Source organism: Malaya genurostris, chromosome 2 (genome assembly GCF_030247185.1).
Source record: "Malaya genurostris strain Urasoe2022 chromosome 2, Malgen_1.1, whole genome shotgun sequence".
In the NCBI taxonomy this organism is placed as follows: domain Eukaryota; kingdom Metazoa; phylum Arthropoda; class Insecta; order Diptera; family Culicidae; genus Malaya; species Malaya genurostris.
In genome coordinates, this window is record NC_080571.1 from 334,018,171 (window position 1) to 334,036,713 (window position 18,543).

The following is an 18,543-nucleotide window of genomic DNA, read 5'->3' on the forward strand; positions in this document are numbered from 1 at the left end:
AAATTCTGGATCTGGATTCAGGACCAGTTTTATTGAATTGAATTTTGAACCTGAATTCCTGAACTGGATTTTGGACACGAATTCTGAATTTGGATTCAAGGCCTGGATCCTGGAAATTAATTCTGGAATTAAATTGTCGGTCTACATGTTGACAGCTGAATTCTGGCATTGAATTTTGAACCTGAGCCCTTGATCTTCCGACTTACTCCTAAATTCTGGACTTGGATTTTGGGCTTGGATTCTGGACCTGAATTCTAAACTAAACCTCGGAACAGAAATCTGAACCTGAATTCTGGAAATGAATGTGGAACCTGAATTTTAGATCCTGCGCTAGAATTGTAGAATTTGATTCTATATCTAAGTTTGTATGCTGGAGCTGCATTCCGATTCTGGGAATTAATTCTGGACCTTAGTGCTGAACTTTTACTCATAACCTGGATTCAGCATCTAATTTCTGGACTCGAATTATGGATCTGAATTGGGAGTCTGTGATCTGAGCCAGAATTCTATGACTGTATTCTGTATCTGAATTCCAGGCATGAGTTTTAGTTCTGTATTCTGGAGTAGGATTCTGTAAACGAATTCTGTATCTGGAACTGAATTTGGACTTGGATTCTGGTTCTAGCATCTGGGAATGAATTCTGAATCTGAGTTTAGAACTTCAATTCAGGACCTGGATTCTGCATCTGATTTCTGGACCTCTAATGGAGTCCTGGGTTCTGAAAAGGTATTTTGAACCTGAATTCTAGAACTGGATTTCGGACATGAATCATGAAACTGGACGCTGCACTTGAATTCTGGAAATGAATCTCAATTCTTAACTAAATTTCGGAGTAGAACTCTGATCCTGGATCCTGAATCTTGATTCTGGATCTGAACTCTGGAAATGGATTTTGGACCAGAATTCTGGATTCTGGACATGAATTACAGATCTTAAAAATAAATCTGAATCTGGTTTCGGTACCTGGATTCTAGACCAGAATTCTACAACTGGATTCTGTATCTGAACTCTGGACATGAATTTCTGAATCTGTTCTGGAGTTGGATTTTGCGAATAAATTTTGGACCTAGATTCTGGATCAGGAACTGGATTTTGAATTTGGATTCTGGTTCTAGAATCTGGAGTTCTGGACTTGACTTCTGAACTTTGATTTAAAAAAAAGGATTCTGCATCTGATTTCTGGACTTGAATGTTTAACCTGGTATCTGGACCAGCATTCGGGACCTGGGTTCTGGATCTGAACAATAGAACTAGATTTTGCACATGAATTCTAGATTTTCGGCCAAGCTAGGATGCAAGTTCGCCGAATCCCTTCGATAGTTTTTTTTTTGTAAAATCAATTGAATTCAGTGAACATGTACGGAGTGCGATTCAATTGCTTCCTCGACTGTTGTTCACCAAAATTTTTATGAATTTTAAAATTCGATTAACCTAAATACTTCAAAACCATCATCATTTTCCCTAATTTATCGTTCATGCTTCTTCAATTATACTATGATTCGGGATAAAACATTGCGTTATCTTAGTACGGTATGGAATTTTTTATGCCAACTCTCTTAGAATTTAAAAATAAAATAATTTTTTTCTTAAATCGAGATCTAAAATTGCGAAATATGTTTTTAAAAAAACTCGACTCTAAAACTCAGAAAAATTATGAGATTGGAGAAATTTTTTCTGGCAAATGTAATAGAATTGCATGAAACTTTGAGATCTAGTGTCATCTCGAAAATAATTTGAAAAAATTGACAATGGAACCAAGAAAAATTTTTATATTTAAGAAATCGAAATACTTTTTTTATGGCAAATGTCTTAGAATTGCATGAAATGTCGAGAGCTAGTGTAAAATAAAATAAAATCTTATTTAAAATCGATTCCCTGGAACTTGAAAAAAATTTGAGATTTCCGAAACCGAAAATTCTCTTTTTTGATGCCAATGTCTTTAAAGTTACCTTAAACTTCGAGTTCTAGTGTTATCTCAAAAATTGTTTTTGCAGAAAAAAATGGACTCAGGAACTCTGAAATCGATTTTTTTACCGAATGTCTTAGAATTGCATAAAATGTCGGAATTTATTTTATCTCGACGTTTAAGGTAATTTTAAGATATTTGGCATCAAAAATAAATTTGCGATCTCGGAAATCTCAAAATTCCCAGCGTTCAGCATCTCGAATGGAAAAAATCAGAAGAACTCCTACAAAATGGCGGTTCTGTATTCTTAATGACTGTAGAATTGCATGTTCATTGCATTAATCTGAAACTTAATCTAGTTAAAATAGTTTTCCCGGAGAAAACCGCATGAAATTAATTTTTCATAAAATAATTGTAAAACATTTATTTCCAACTTCATCATGTTTTGGTTGGATGTTGACGCCCGAGGCGGTCGCCTCACTCGTCTCACCCCTCACTACGGCACTGCTAGGTACGACTGAGATCAACAATCTGCCCCAAGCTAGCACCGCGATGATCACGAATTTGCCATGATAAATCCTAAACCTTCGATCTTATTCACCACTTTTCTCTCAACCCCTTCACCCGACCCCACCGGGTCCAACTTTGTCGGAAAGATTTTTTTTGTACTTGTATACCTACCGATGAGAGACAGAGAGGGTAATGCTACTTACGCGGGTACCCCTTCAGGCAAAGGTCGAACTGCGCAGCATCTACGCCTTAGTAAAGCCGCAAACAAAAATAGCAACAATTAAAGCCAAGTAGCAATAATAATCGATTTGCATCGTTTTCTAAACGGCGTATATCAATCGGCGATCGCTGGGAGGAGGAGGCTCGGTAAAAAATCGCTGAGGTCATGTAAAGTGCAAAAACTTGTTTTTTGGAGCGATAATTTGAGGCTTTCGACACTAAAGGACAAGCACCATGCCAAATGTAATATTATTCATTAGCTAACTAGGTATGAGATTTGTTGAGTACTTTAAAATCGATGATTATCTAATACCGAAAACGTGCCGTGTTGTTCGAATTAACATTTTGTGTCGGACCTTAAACTCAAGGTGAAATTTTTTACAACAGCAGAAGAGCAGAATTCTTCAACACTTCGATCGTAAACCAAACAACAGCTAGACTATATAGTTTCCACTAAACTAATAAAAAAAACTCTCATTTGTTCTGCCGTAGTTTGCATCGTAGACTAACATACAACGAAAGATGCAACAGAAAAATCCAACCACCAAGTCCGGCGATATCCATCCAGTAATTGGCCCGTTCGATCTCCAACAACTGTAGCACCTTTGAACTCTTCCGATAGTAGCAGAACATTTCTTCGCAGCCGATTTCGGTTCGATTGAAACCGTAGGTGACCAGTGCGAGGCCCTCGAATCCATATCGAAACGGAGAGACGTACGTGAACGGTTTGAACACGCCCAGCAGCTCACTGTACCGGATGAAAAATCCACTGAACAAAATCATCGGGACGACTGTACTGGGCACCACGAAGGGACTAATGTCCACTGCGAAAATACTGCCCACAACCATCCCGTACAGCTCAGCGGTCCATCCCATCAGGGCACAAAAGCCCCAGAACATGACCACTCGGTTGGTTTCGTTCAGCAGCTGCCCTGTCAGGTAGTAGGCTATGAGCTGGAAACAGGTGACAGCGAACAGCATCAATGGAAAATCAGACACGATTTTTGAACCGAAGTAGGCCACGGTTGAGTAGCAGTTGCTTTTGTGCTCCCGAATGAAGACCGACATTTCCAATGGAACTGAAACGAAGATCAATTGAATCAGAGATCAGCAATTATGTAGAATGGTTTCCTCCCCATCCACTCACAGGTTAGCACCACGGTCATTGCATTGGAGAAAACTATAAACATAAGCAGCAACATTAGACAGCCAACGTTCGATAGCACCTTGGTTCCGTCGTCGCCCACGTTGTAGAAAACCGATCCGATAACCGTCCCGAACAGAATGTGTCCTATCAGTCGAAAGCGAGTCAGTTTGAGATTTCTTAGCGTGCCCAGCGTGGTCCGGCGAGTTAGTATCAGAAACTGTCGGAACTGCGAGATTGGATATTGTCGACTCGAACCCTTGCCTTCGTTCAGTAGGTTCGAACCATCGTGCTGTTCTTCGTGAGTTCCTGCAAATAGAAGCGTTCCGTGATGAATTCTGGTATGACATACAGTAAAGCAGTCTACATTAAGGCGCATTCTCACTCTCTTGCTCTCTGATTAGTTGCTTGTCAGTAGAACAAGAGGAAAGACACTCACCGTTCAGATGTTCGCTGGTTGCTGACTCCATGCGTTTCATCAGTTGGCTGGTTTTGTCCGGATCTGATTCAACTGTCGAAGCAATTTTAAGTGCTGAAACGAAGAAATTTAGTTTAATTAATAGTGACCTGTTTGAGTTAACTCTTCGGTGTTATTACGCCTCTCATTGCCATTATCAATCGAGTGATTCAACTTTCTGATTCACTTTACAGGTTAACAAAATATGATAAATTGTCCAGTAAAACTGTCTGCCGGGTTTGTTGAACGAAAAAAAGGCGATTGATTGGACGTTTATTGAACCAATGAAGGACCCCCGTTGCACGTTTTTTTCTAAGAGGGATATTAAAGTTCCACAAGTTGTTAGCTACCAATGTAAGTGACAATGTAAAAACGAGCAAATATTTTGAAACTATTCAGTAAGTTCTTCTAGTTTGCAAAATTTGTCGAGACAATTTTAACAAATTTACATTCAAATGATGGTCCAACATGATCCTATTTAATTTCAACAAGTTAACTTCCGGGTCTGGATCAGCGATGCCAAACCAGCAGATTTCTAAAATAAAGTTCAGGCATGTTTTAATTGCAGACTTTTACAAATCATGTTTATCGTAGACGCTCGTAAAAATTTACAGACATTTGAAACTGCCTCGGTCTGTATTTTTGGCTCGTTAAACCAATTCCGTGCATCATTTTTTATAGAAAGCTTGAAGTCCGCCGAATTTTTTTTCGAGTTTGGATATACAGAGAGATGAATATTAAAAATTTAAATTGGTCATTGAGAGTGGCAATGCAACAACAGAAAATTTTTCTTATACTATGTTCACACCTGCAGAAAATAACATGTTTTAACGATAGTAATATAAAGGTAAACCCGCACTGTTCACACTAATGTCGTTTTCGCTTGATGCCAAACCTAACCCAGTTTCCACCCTAACTACTGTCAAACCGTTTGTTTGAAGCTAGTTTCGAACCTAGTTTTAACGCTGTTGAACTGAAAATCGAGTCAGTTTCGAACCTGGTTGTTATATCAGGTTTGCTCAAACCCCCGTTGCTAAGTGCGAAATCAACACCGTTTCGTGAAAAATGTTTGTTTGATGAAACTACCCTGGGTCAGTTTCAGTTTTCTCAAGCGAAAACGACATAAGATTATGTTATACGCATGACATATTCGCCCTTATTCTGAATAACGTCGTATCGTTTTTTCCCTCGTATTTCATTTGTATTCCCCATAAAGCTAGCAAAATCAAAGGTAGCTATGATTCGATCGAACCACATTCGATCGAAAAATCAATACGTCGTTATTCAGAATAAGGGCGATTACTTGGTATTGAGTTTGTTTATAAACAAACTGCAAAAAATGCCTACGTCGCAGATAGGAAAGAAAAAAATATTTTGACAACATCCGAAAAATAAGAAATAAGTCAGGTACTTCTCATAGCTATGAAGGATATTATCGTTTCACGCTTATTGCCAACGTTTCGAATATTTTTGAACAGCAAATGATCAAAAAAGTCATCTTTTAATCCAAAAACAAAAGTGGTTGTACCAGTCTGCGTTGCCAGGTCGTTTTTACAAAAATCTGTATTCGGCGCAAAAATCTATCTGTATCATATCGGTATCAGAGTCTCTTCTACATAAGTAGTAGAGAATGTCACCAAGAGGTGAGCAAAAAAAGGTCCCACGACAACTTTTTCTCATGTCTATTCAAGCTAAAAACCAAAATCGGTACTTATCTGTATGATTCGTGAGTTATCGGTGTTTCGGGAGTACATATCTGTATTGTGGTATAGACGGCAAAAATCTGTATAAATACCGAGAAATCGGTTTACCTGGCAACGTTGGTATCAGTTTCCAGTTTTGTTTTATTATGATTACATGGCTACTTTGATGGAAAACTGCTGTTGTTGAACAGCTTGTCAATTGACATAGTCGTAAAGTGACGGAAAATGCTAGCAGGGTTGTGCTTTACTGCCAATTATATCATGTTATTTCGGAAAAACATATTTTAATGTGACGTTTCTGAATATGAAATAACGCAAAAGTAAAACATGTTATTTCGCTTAAAACATGAAATCAGAGTTAAAACTTGTTTTAGCTCAAAGTGTGAACATAGTATTAGTAGCGTTCAGAAACTCCAAAACGAAATTCACATAAATTTCTCAGAGATTACTAGGACAAATGTTAGGATAGATTCGAATGAAAGGTATTAAGATTTCATAGGCTTCCATGCTGCTTCAATCAAAACCGGCTTCCGGTTTCGGAACAGGTTCCGGAAGTAGCGGTCGGGGAAGAAGTTCGTCGAGATAAACCAAACTTAAACTTCAAAACAAACTTAAATTTAGTTAAAAGGTCTTGTGGTCAGGTATGACGTTCCAGAAATTTATCTGGCTCCGAATTTCGGTTTCGGATTTACAGGGTTATTAGTGTTGAAAAGTGAAAATATGTGCATTAACTTTTCTCAGAGATGGCGGAACCGATGCACAGTGGTCCAAAACTGGAAAAAGACGGTCAAACGTCTGTACTGACTGTTTGTCTTCGAAAGAGTTTTACAAGATTATATTACGCTTCTTTAGAAAGTGGCACCTTAATTTTTGTTAAGGGGGTAGTACCAATTTCAAGTAAAAATAATTTTTTTTCCGCAAAAATCAGAGTTTTCAATATTGAAAATCCGAAAAATTATCAAAAATTCAACACATATTAAAAAACCTGTTTTAATCCACCTAGTGGTGTAATGATCCCTTTCTCATATCAATCATACTATCATATATAATATTGTGGTATTCTTAAAAATAACTTTCTTCAATTCTTAAAAGAATAACCGAAATCGGTTTGTTTGACCATCTATTGATAAAAACTATCAATTGGAGAAGACTCGAGGTCGATTTAGACAACTTTTTACGATTTTTCGCACTTTTCAGTGATCGTATAAAGTTTTTAACACACTTTACCCTATATTTTCGGATCCGGAAGTCGGATGGTTCATTCAATCTGTTAAAGAAGTATAAATACACATTTGGAAAAAACGATCAAAAGCTAATGCACACATTTCTTCTCATTTATAACTCGCTCTTCAAAAGCCGAAGATCCATTCTGCTCGTAGCTTGTTTCCACCTTACCAGCAGGGATGCCATGTCATTTTTTCAAAAATCTGTGATCAAGCCAAACACCTGTTTGTGCAAAATCTGTGCACGTTTCCCCGTTTCTATAATAGCTGATTGGAATCATTTTAGTAAGCAAAAAAAGGTTACTATTTCCTACCGCTCTGTTTTTTTTTCAACTATTTATTGGAATATGAGTTAAAATTAAATTATTAAGATTTAAATTGAGTGTTCAGCCACAAGTGGTTACTTTTCAGCCCTATTATATATATGATTTGGTTATTACCATGAGGACATCATTTGCTTCCGCAATTCTGAGATTTTTGTGTAGGGAAAATTCTAAACCTACTTGTTTTGTGTAATGGGGAAAAGGAACTTATATACTAACTTACTAACTAATACAGAGAGCGAATCGATTCAATTGAAGATTGCATCGATTTTTGTCGGAATTTGCTTATAATATTATGTGACATTACATCTAATGGTTCTATATTTGTGAGTCTGTGTAACTCATTTGTACTAAACCAGGGAGGACGCTTCAAAATCATTTTCAGAATTTTATTCTGAATCCTTTGAAGCGTTTTCTTCCTGGTGGAACAACAACTTGACCAAATTGGTACTGCATAAAGCATGGCTGGTCTGAAAATTTGTTTATAAATTAACAATTTGTTTTTTAGACAGAGCTTAGACTTTCTGTTTATAAGAGGATATAAACATTTAATATATTTATTACACTTTGCCTGAATTCCTTCAATGTGATCCTTGAAAGTGAGTTTTTTGTCATACGTTAAACCTAAGTATTTAGCTTGATCAGACCATGTCAATTCCAAGCCATTCAATTTGAGAATGTGATTATTGTTTGGTTTAAGAAAAGAAGCTCTTGGCTTATGAGGAAAAATAATTAATTGCGTTTTTGCTGCATTTGGTTTAATTTTCCATTTTGACAGATAATCACTGAAAATGTTTAAACTTCTTTGTAGGCGACTGCAGATCACTCTTAGATTTCTACCTGTGGCTAACAGACTTGTGTCGTCACAGAATAGCGATTTCTGACAACCAACGGGTAGATTTGGAAGATCAGAAGTGAAAATATTATACAAGATTGGAGCTACGCTCGAACCCAGCGGAACACCGGCTCGTACGGGTAGCAATTCAGATTTACAATTCTGATAGCTAACTTGAAGAGTACGATCAGTTAAATAATTTTGAATCATTTTGATCAAATAAATAGGAAACTGGAAATCAGACATTTTTGCTATTAAACTTTTGTGCCAAACACTGTCGAATGCTTTTTCTATGTCTAGAAGAGCAACTCCAGTGGATAACCCAGAAGATTTATTTGCTTTTATCATGTTCGTTACTCTGACTAGTTGATGAGTAGTTGAATGTTCATGACGAAATCCAAACTGTTCTGGTAAAAAAATTGAATTCTCATTTATATGAGACATCATTCTCAACAAGATAATTTTTTTCAAAAAGTTTACTGATAGAAGAAAGTAAGCTAATTGGTCGATAACTTGATGTTTCTGCTGGATTTTTATCAGGTTTCAGGATAGGAATTACTTTAGCGTTTTTCCATATTTTTGGGAAGTAAGCTAATGAAAAACACTTGTTGAAAATTTTAACCAGGAGTTTCAAGGCAACATCGGGAAGATTTTTAATAAGAATATTAAAAATTCCACCATTACCAGGAGCCTTCATGTTTTTGAGTTTCCTAATAATTGATTTAATTTCATCAAAATTCGTCTCAATAATGTCATCTTGTAATAACACTTGAGTTGAAATATGATCATATTTCAGTGAGACTTCAGTTTCAATAGGACTCACAACGTTCAAATTAAAATTGTGGACACTTTCGAACTGCTGAACAAGTTTTTGAGCTTTTTCGCCATTTGTAAGAAGTATTTGATTTCCTTCCTTGAGAGCAGGAATTGGTTTCTGAGGTTTCTTAAGAACCTTAGAAAGTTTCCAGAAAGGTTTAGAATATGGTTTAATTTGTTCAACTTCTTTAGCGATAGTTTCATTTCGCAAAAGAGTAAATCTATGTTTAATTTTTTTTTGTAAATCTTTAACTATGTTTTTCATAGCATGATCACGAAAACGTTGATGTTGTCGTCGACTAACATTCTTCAACCGAATGAGCAGTTAAAGATTACCATCAATGATAGGAGAATTTAATTTAGTTGGAGCTTTGGGAACTGAAAGATTTCTAGCTTCGATAATGTAATGATTCAAATTGTCAATTGCTGTGTCGATGTCCGCAGAATTTTCTAAAATAGTTTCATGATCCACATGATTTTCAATGTGAGATCTGTAATCCAACCAATTAGCTCTATGATAGTTGAATATTGAGTTGATTGCATTAATGATAGTTTCGTTGGAAAGTCTGAATGTTACAGGAAGATGATCTGAGTCAAAGTCAGCATGTGTAATCGATTCACTACAAATGTGACTTTGGTCTGTTAGAACCAGATCAATTGTAGACGGGTTTCTCACGGAAGAGAAACAAGTCGGATTACTGGGATGAAGAACTGTGAAGTAACCGGCTGAGAGTTGATTATGAAGTATTTTTCCATTACGGTTATTTTGCCTACAATTCCACTGGACATGCTTAGCATTTAAGTCCCCTATTACGAAAAATTTCGGTCGATATCTTGTGAGTATTTAGGAGTTTTTTTTAAGATATTTTTATTCAGGCCTATTTGCGTACAAGTTTTACGTGGCCTAATAAGCCGATTTTTTAAATAAAGAATTTTTTGAAGTGGATCTCGTTGTCACTCTTTTTCTAGGAGGAGAAGAGCTTCCATTTCCCTCCTACGAGGGTTGAGGGGCACTTTGTTCGTATCGCGTCTCGTCATCCATTGCCTCATCGGTTGTATTGTTGTTGGTGTCCGTCTTCATTTCGTTTTCCTTGTTGTTCGTAGTCTTGAGCTTGTTGCTTGTTGCTTGTTGCATTAGATGCGCCTTGTTGTACATTGGTTGCAGTTGCTGTTTGGTTTGATGGTGAAACAGGAGTACTTCGCTCACTAGTTTCCATTGTTAAACGGTTGACCTTGTCTTTGGTTGAAGATGTTCTTTTCGCAGTTTCAGTGCAAGGTTTACCGTAGTGTGCAGGTTGTTCACAAAACTGACATGTAACAAGCTGATTTTCATAGGTAATCAGCGTTTTACACGAATGTGTCCCACCTTGACCACAAATGATGTAAGATGGAATTGTATTACATACGTACCATTCGCATGCCATTCCGGATGCCGGGGAAAAACTTCCGCAATACTTCCATTTCGGTGGAAAGGATTTCATCGTACTGCGACATATTCTCCCGAACGTACTGATCGGTGGCCTGCGGGGGGAGGTCATGCACGTGTACTTCTATAGCATTGTCCACCATGTGCACAGGAATTTTGTATTTAATGTTGTCACACTCAACGCTGTGCACCTCGTTGTTAACCGAAGCGAATGCAATTGCATCGCTTTCACGTTGAAACCGCAAACGATTTTCGACTGTGTCGGGTGAGATGCGAGCACGAACTGTTAGATTTAGGAGTTATTCTTGATGATAAATTCAATTTTAAGAACCACATTGACTACGTGATTTCGAAGGCATCGAAACTCTTAGGCTTCATATTTCGAATTACCAAAAATTTCGCTAACATACACTGCTTGAAAACTCTTTATTGTGCACTAGCTTGATCATCGCTTGAATATGCGACCGAAATCTATGTCCGAAATCGACCATGGAGAGACCCATTAAACCTTCCAAGTTATAATGATCGTTGCCGACTGATCGAACTGGATCCGCTGTGTATTCGTAGAAACGTCTACAAGGCTGTTTTCATCGCTGATTTAATACAATCACATATTGATTGCCCTGATCTCCTACGATTGATCAACTTTGACATTCATCGTCGCAATCTTCGTTCACATCCATTTTTACGAATTCCTCGTGTCGCTTGTTTAACAGTTGCTCGCAGGTCTTTGAATTTCATATCTCGCGCAATGCGATAAAACGCTTATTCAATGATTCCTTAACTATCCAGTAAATAAATGTTTACCATCTTCATTGGAAACTAATCAGATTCGCCGAAACTAACCTGTTCGTCCTCCCTCTCATTTTCTCCACCTTCCACCATCCTTTTGATCACTAACTAGATCTACATGCCAGTTCTAACCCCGTCGTTCGTCCACGCTCACTCACTGCTCCCTCAACTAACCTTCTTCTTCCATCTTTATATCCGCTTTTCTTTTCCATCTCGCCTTTCAAGGAAGCTGCTCTGTAATGCTGTAATATTGTGTCATCAACTAGTTATAGGGTTAGTGGTTTAGCTTTAACCGTTAGTTTTAATTGTTAGTTTTAAACGTAAATGTATTTGTTGGATCATTGTAATCTGTTGATACAAACGATGAGAAGGTTTTATGCCTGCTGAAGAGAGATTGCTATATTTCATCTCTATCAGGCTTTTCCCTGCTCCCCAAAATCTATATATATATATATATATATATATATATATATATATATATATATATATATATATATATATATATATATATATATATATATATATATATATATATATATATATATATATATATATATATATATATATATATATATATATATATATATATATATATATATATATAAATGCAGAGATCATTCTTTATAATCGCATCACTTAAGAACGGATGGATGGATTTACATGATTCTTTTTTTGTTCGATCAGTTTTTACCCCCACCACATCAAAAAAATTAGGAAAACTTGCCGGAAAAGTGGAAAATATCAATAAAATTATTTTGTATGAATATGATCAGTATCTAACGGGAAAACAGATTGGAAAAACGACATGTGAACACAATGATGTAATGAAAACCGCGAAAATGTTACCGCAGAGACGGGACTCGAACCCGTAGCTAACTCCTAACCGGGGAAATTGTTTTACCAATTAAACAACCCTGCAATATGAAAACACATGAAGAGAAAGTCCAATTGATTGGACGAAACTAAGCATGCTTCGCTCTACTTAGCCACTACGGTATTCACTTACAGTCCCGTATCGACGGAAACAAATTCAACAGAAACACATACAATGATCACGAGTCTATTTCTACCCATCTGCTCTTGCCGCACGATACTGATTTGAGACTTTTGTTTTTGTCTATTTCGCTATCTACGGGATAACACACGATAGTTTCATCCATCGATTTAATGGATCTCCACTAGTGTGTGGTAGCAGCAGTGACGATTGTGTGATCTCAAACACAATGGTAAAGGTAGACAAACCTTTTATTGTCCTTCAACGATTTTGTTTTTATGCTCTGTTTTCCCGTTAGATACTGATCATATTAAAACTAGCTCAAGACGGTCTTAACAAAGCCTAAAACAAAATCGTATTTTGTATGGACAATGGAATTTTCCGTTGAAAAATTCGTCTATGCTTGCTAGATCTACGATTGATGTTTGGCGCGCAACGAGTTGCATGAGTGCTTGGCCGTCGAAGGAAAGAATACTAGATCGTTGAAAAAATTATTTGGCGCGCAACGAGATATTTTGTGTGGAGATTTAACATGCACACTTGATGGATGTGATTCGTCATTTCGAACCACGTGCTTAATTGGGTATCGAAATTATTGCTTGAAAAATTACCGGATGGCGGAATGTACAAGAGTGTTTTAACTGACCCAGGGTAGTTTCATCAAACAGACACTTTTCACGAAACTGCGTTGGGTCCACACTTAGCAACGGGGGTTTGAGCAAACCAGATATAAAAGCCAGGTTCGAAACTGACTCGATTTTCAGTTCAACAACGTTGAAACTAGGTACGAAACTGACTTTAAATAAACGGTTTGACAAAAAATGGGGTGGAAACTGGGTTAGGTTTGGAATCAAGTGAATACGACATAAATGAATTAATGACGGAATGCATACGGCTGTATGACCGCTGTACTGCATATCAGTCCCATATGAAAAGAGACGATCAAAATTTTATTTCCATTTTTTTTTATTTATTGCGCTACCTAATACTAAATCATGGTATTATTACATGAAATATCGGTAATACACCTTTGTTATTCCAATATTGCAACAAATAAAATTATTGAAATTTGCACTGAATGGGACTGATATGGGTTGATATTTTTTTCACATTTTACTGAATAAACCTTCAACTTTTATTGCAATGTCTCAGAGTTTATTGAGGATAGATTGCATTCCTAAAGCTAACTCAAAATTGACGAAAATCGATAGGCGAGTATGGGCAGTGTAGGAAAAGAAAAAGTTCTGATATCATTTACCAGTTAAAGGATTGTGTGTGATGAAGTCAGATGAATAATATTGGCCAGTGTGAGCGTGAGTTTAACAAATCAGAAAATTTCTATAATGAATCAATGAAAAGATTGAGCTGTAGAAGCTCTAAAGGCAAACTAAGAGATTTTTCTTTCATTCTGCTTTCGAATGAATTAGATTACACTAAGCGCACATAATAAGTGACAATTAGATCAATGTTCCAGATGATTACAATTATAGATTGAGACTGCAATCTTATATTTCATGTTCTGTGAATTTTTTTTCAAATTGGTAAGATCAATACCAAATTAAAATTTAAGCGTCGTCTCTCTAAGCAACCAAAAGTTCCACAGTGCCTGGAAAATATTCACTTTGTTAGAGCTCTAAAATACACTTTTTGGTAACTTGAACGTAAAGAAAAAGTTCTGAAGATACTTTCTCGCTATTTAAAAACTGTATTAGGAACTGCTTCAAAGTTTGTTCTGTTGCGTCGGGTGAACATTCAAGTATGAGCAATTCCTTAAAAACGGACTCTTCAGAATGCATTGCATGTTTCGTAAGCCAAATCATTTTTACGAACTTTTGGTTACTTGGGCTAAATACTAATTGTAAATGTATCCTACTCTCCGAATCAACAACTCTAGAAGAGAAACTCTTTAATTAGAGATGAGAATCTGTGCATTTGCTCGATTTTTGCTTAACAGAAGTATTTCACATTTTCCATTAATTTTTTGTGATATTTCTTTTCAGGCTAAAGCAAATATATGTCAAATTCCGTTGATTGAAGGTTAAGTAATCAGAAAAATAATGGAGAGAAACGTTAACTACTTAGTCGTTTTACAATTCTGATGTACGAAAACATAAACTCGAACAAGTTTTGTGGCGAGACGAAGTTCGACGGGTCAGCTAGTAAATAAATAAATATCCAACCAGTCTTATGGCAACGTATATCGTAATAAGCCTCAGACAATGTGATCATTTTGAGAACAATTTAAGAGTATATGTATGATGAAAAACGAAACGTTTTTGCCACTAACCACTTACCAAAATCGGCTGGATTATAATACCGAGGACACAGGAATCCAGCCTCTGCTAGGGTCGGAATCATTTCCATCAGCGTGCCCTGATACATGCAGCGCCCGTCTGCCAGAACGTAAATGTCGTCGAACAACTCCAACAGTTCCGAGCTTGGTTGATGAATGGCACTGACAACACATCGGCCTTGTTTGGCCAGTTCTTTCAGGTGGGAAACCACCTGATAGGAAGCCACACTATCCAGTCCGCTTGTCGGTTCGTCGAAGAACATGATCCGGGGATTGGAAATCAACTCCAGTCCTATCGATAGGCGCTTCCGCTCGCCACCAGAAATCACTTCCACCTGACTGTGAGTGCATTTCTGTAACCCGAGCAAAGCCACGATGTCGTTCACGATCTTAGTTTTGTGAATGCCGGTGACACTGGAAGGTAGCTTAAGGTCCGCTACATAATGGAGTGTTTCCTGAACGGTAATGTTTGGCAGAAGGGCCACGTCTTGTGCTGTATAAGCTACCAGCTGACGATATTTCTGAGAATCCACTGGTTCGTTATTGACTAGAATTTGTCCTTGGACGCCTTGTGTTCTGTAATATTATGAGAATCAGTAATCATGCACAGTTAATTGGAATAAAACAATTGTTTACCGGAAACCACTTAGTGCATTCATTAGTGACGATTTTCCACCACCGGATGGACCGATTACTGCCGTCAAACAGCCCGATCGGAAGCTACCGGAAATGTTCTTCAGAAGCTGTTTCCTGTTTCCTTTCTGGTTCACGCTGTAGCTGAGCTTCCGAAATGACAAACTGGTGATGGACTTTACCAGTGGGATGACCACTTCTACTGTATCATCCAAACTCATTGTTGGAGCACCCGAATCACCTACAATTCATAACACAAATCTTCAACCGATTTCAGAACAAAGTATTCAAGTGATCAAAATGTTCCCTCAAACCAACAAAAAACGAAAACAACATGTTTTCCATCATTCTACATGACAACGATCATCGATGACGTCAGATTCACGAATCTCAATTAGATTGATATTTACCACTTTTTATACCCTGCCTAAAAACCAGCTTAGCTTAGCTTGCGGTATGAGACTTGCCAACGGGGGCTGGAACAACACACAATACAAAGCGACCTACAAAAAATTCACACCCGTTTCGCTAACTATTGTCAACAGTACACCGGGCGGGACAGCTCATGCACTCACCCACCACAGGTTATTAGTGAGAATTAGAATTCATTTCACGACACCCTCGAATCTGTTCCAACTTGCTTCAACGGCGCGAATAACTTTCACAGAGCGATAGAGTGAGTAATCTTTTCCGGTTCAGCTTTCAATCAAGTATTTCGGAGTTCACTCCTTCATTTGATCCGTCTGCCGAATGCTCCCTTCCTCCGCGATTAATGTTCTATCCAGTGTCGGGCTCAACCTGTTTTCATCCGCTTGTTCGAACCGCATGCTCAGGAATTTACTCGACGGCACATTCTTGTGCATGCTGCGACACTTGCGTCTGATTGTTCTATATAATCAATCATGTCGTACGAATTAAACGAATTAAAAACAAACAGCACTAACTAGCCGCTAGCGATCACTTTTGACCCCCGCATATTAAGAGAGATGAAAATCGAGAATGAAAAAATAAAATACCTCCACCCAAGATCCAAAAACCATCTGGTTCAGCCGAAATGTACCGTGAGACTGAATGAAATTCCCGAACTCACGCGAGATAGCGGCGACCGCGTGACTTGACTTTAGTCTCTCTCTCTCTGTCTCTCGTGGTGCTCTCTGTTTTCGATGGCGGCATATGCGCTTGGTTCTAAGCGCAACTTTCTGGCGGTTCTTCAGTAAACAATTTTCCCCTTCAAATTTAAGCCGTTTGGAATGAACTTTTCATAGTTTTTCCCCTGTGAGTGCAGCCCAGGGCGGTTCAACATTTTTTTAAAGTGAATTTATATATCGTTTTATGGATTTTCGGATTACTAAAAACATTATCAGATTTAGTTTTTGTATCTGGAACGATTATAACTGAAATAAGTTTATAATGCTATCAACTAATAAGTTTAACATTTTGACGTGAATACGTCCTTCTTTATTATGGAGCGCCTTTCGGCATACATTCTGTATATACATGTTTCAATGATTATTTGTACCCTAATCAGGCCCGTATCCAGGATTTTGTTTCGGGAGAGACCCTCAGATAAGAATATAATGTTATTGAAGATTACTTATGTACCTGATTCTCGGCGTGTCTTTTAACGGCATTTTTAGCAGACACTTTAAACTTTTCCACTGAAACTGTCATTATGGAGTATTCAAATAAAATTTGTGACTGTGCCCGATAGAAGTTTTTTGTATTACATTTCTTTGCATTTACTGTCATGTTAACTATGTAACGCATGTCTAAGACTTTCAGTTCAGTATTGACATTGCATTCCAATGCAAAGAAACAAGTATTCTGCAAATAGAAGAAACTTTACGTCTGCACAGTTCAACTTAAACTGCCGAGTTTTGCTAAAAGCAGTTCAATTTGAACTGCTATGCACTGATGAGTCAAAGACGAAACGTAAACATATTGAAAACGGTTATGTGCCCTAGCAGAAAATTTGGCTAACTCTTGAAAGAGGAACCTCTCGTTACTAATTAGTTGCTAATTAGTTACGGTAATTTTGAGTGTCTTGCTCAATTAATTATTTATTTGCTTGAGTTATTCGCTAAGTTCATATGAAGTGTACGAATATGAATATGAAGTCCTAAATAAGCTTGACAGCAAATCGAAACCCAGTCGATAATTTGTTGCTTATTAGTAGCTACTTAATTGCGGTAGTTTTAAATTTGTTGCTCATCTTTTCTTAATTTTTTTTTAGTGCGGTCCTAAGTTCATATATAACTAACGAAGCACCCCTACCAAACAAGCTTGAAAACAAATCGAAATCCGGTAGATTGTTTGTTGTTAATAAGTTGCGAATTAGTTACGGTAATTTTGAATTTGTTGCTCAACTTTTTGAGTACTTCGCTAAGTTCATATGAAGTTAACGAAGCACCCCTATATCTTCTTATGTGATATTCGGTCAGGATACAAGAATACCGTGCAAATCACTTGTTACCTATGACAATCTGATGGCCACATGTCAATATTGCCAAAAAGCTGTTCACTACGGCAAGCAATGTGATAAACTGGACAAGGAGACAACTATACCAAAGGACAACGGTGCTTCCTTCACACCAACCCCAAGCAACCCCAGTACACATGTGACAGTCACCAACAACAGTGAAGCATCCCCTTCAACGAAACCATCCAACGTACCCCCTATAGAACAAAGTGCATTAGCTGCAGTGAACAACTTACCATCCAACCAACCAGCCACTGCAAACAATGTACAACAAGGCTCATCTCCAGCAACTAGCAATGAAACCAACAACAATGCCATCGATGCGGCAATGGATGACGAGACGAACCACGAACGAAGTGCCCCTCAATCCTCGCAGGAGGAAAATTGAAGCTCCTCTCCCCCTAGAAAAAGGGTGACAACGAGATACAATACAAAAAAAAAATCTTTTATTTAAAAACTCAGCTAAATCGGCCACGTAAAGCTTGTACGTAAATAGGCCTGAATAAAATATCTTTTAAATAAAAAAAAAATAAGCAACAAATTATCCACAGGGTGTCGATTTTTTTTCTAGCTTTTCTAGGAGGGCTGCTTCGTGAACCTCATATGAATTGAGAGACGTGTATAGAAATGACCGTCTTCTGATAAAAACCATCAATTGGAGTAGTTTGGAGGCCGATTTAAAAATTTCCGATGTTATAAAATTTTTAACTCATTTCACCCTATATTTCCGGAACCGGAAGTCGAATCCGGATAACATTTAGGAATTCCCACAGGACTCTAAGTTTGTGA

The 18,543-nt window shown here is 37.5% G+C and overlaps 1 protein-coding gene across 2 annotated transcripts; it reads right to left on the bottom strand.

The window, feature by feature from the left end:
- Window positions 1-3,073: 3,073 nt before the first annotated feature.
- On the bottom strand, window positions 3,074-16,329 carry LOC131431640 (ATP-binding cassette sub-family G member 1-like). 2 transcript variants are annotated; one of them, XM_058597473.1, is made up of 6 exons: window positions 16,292-16,329; window positions 15,279-15,516; window positions 14,644-15,218; window positions 4,220-4,312; window positions 3,784-4,089; window positions 3,074-3,715 (listed from the first exon to the last, which is right to left on the bottom strand). In XM_058597473.1, exons 2-6 carry the CDS (start codon window positions 15,494-15,496, stop codon window positions 3,111-3,113), a joined length of 1,797 nt encoding a protein of 598 aa, XP_058453456.1. In that variant the 5' UTR covers window positions 15,497-15,516; window positions 16,292-16,329; the 3' UTR covers window positions 3,074-3,110. The 2 variants fall into 2 exon arrangements, with proteins under 2 accessions (XP_058453456.1, XP_058453455.1); XM_058597472.1 differs by lacking the exon at window positions 16,292-16,329 and adding an exon at window positions 15,686-16,236.
- Window positions 16,330-18,543: the final 2,214 nt, after the last annotated feature.

Coding starts and splice junctions, on each gene's coding strand:
- LOC131431640 (XM_058597473.1), bottom strand. CDS start 15,496: ATGAGTTTGGATGATACAGTAGAAGTGGTCATCCCACTGGTAAAGTCC. Junction 15,219..15,278: donor AATGCACTAAGTGGTTTCCG/GTAAACAATTGT, acceptor ATAATATTACAG/AACACAAGGCGTCCAAGGAC. Junction 4,313..14,643: donor TTATAATCCAGCCGATTTTG/GTAAGTGGTTAG, acceptor TCTTCGTTTCAG/CACTTAAAATTGCTTCGACA.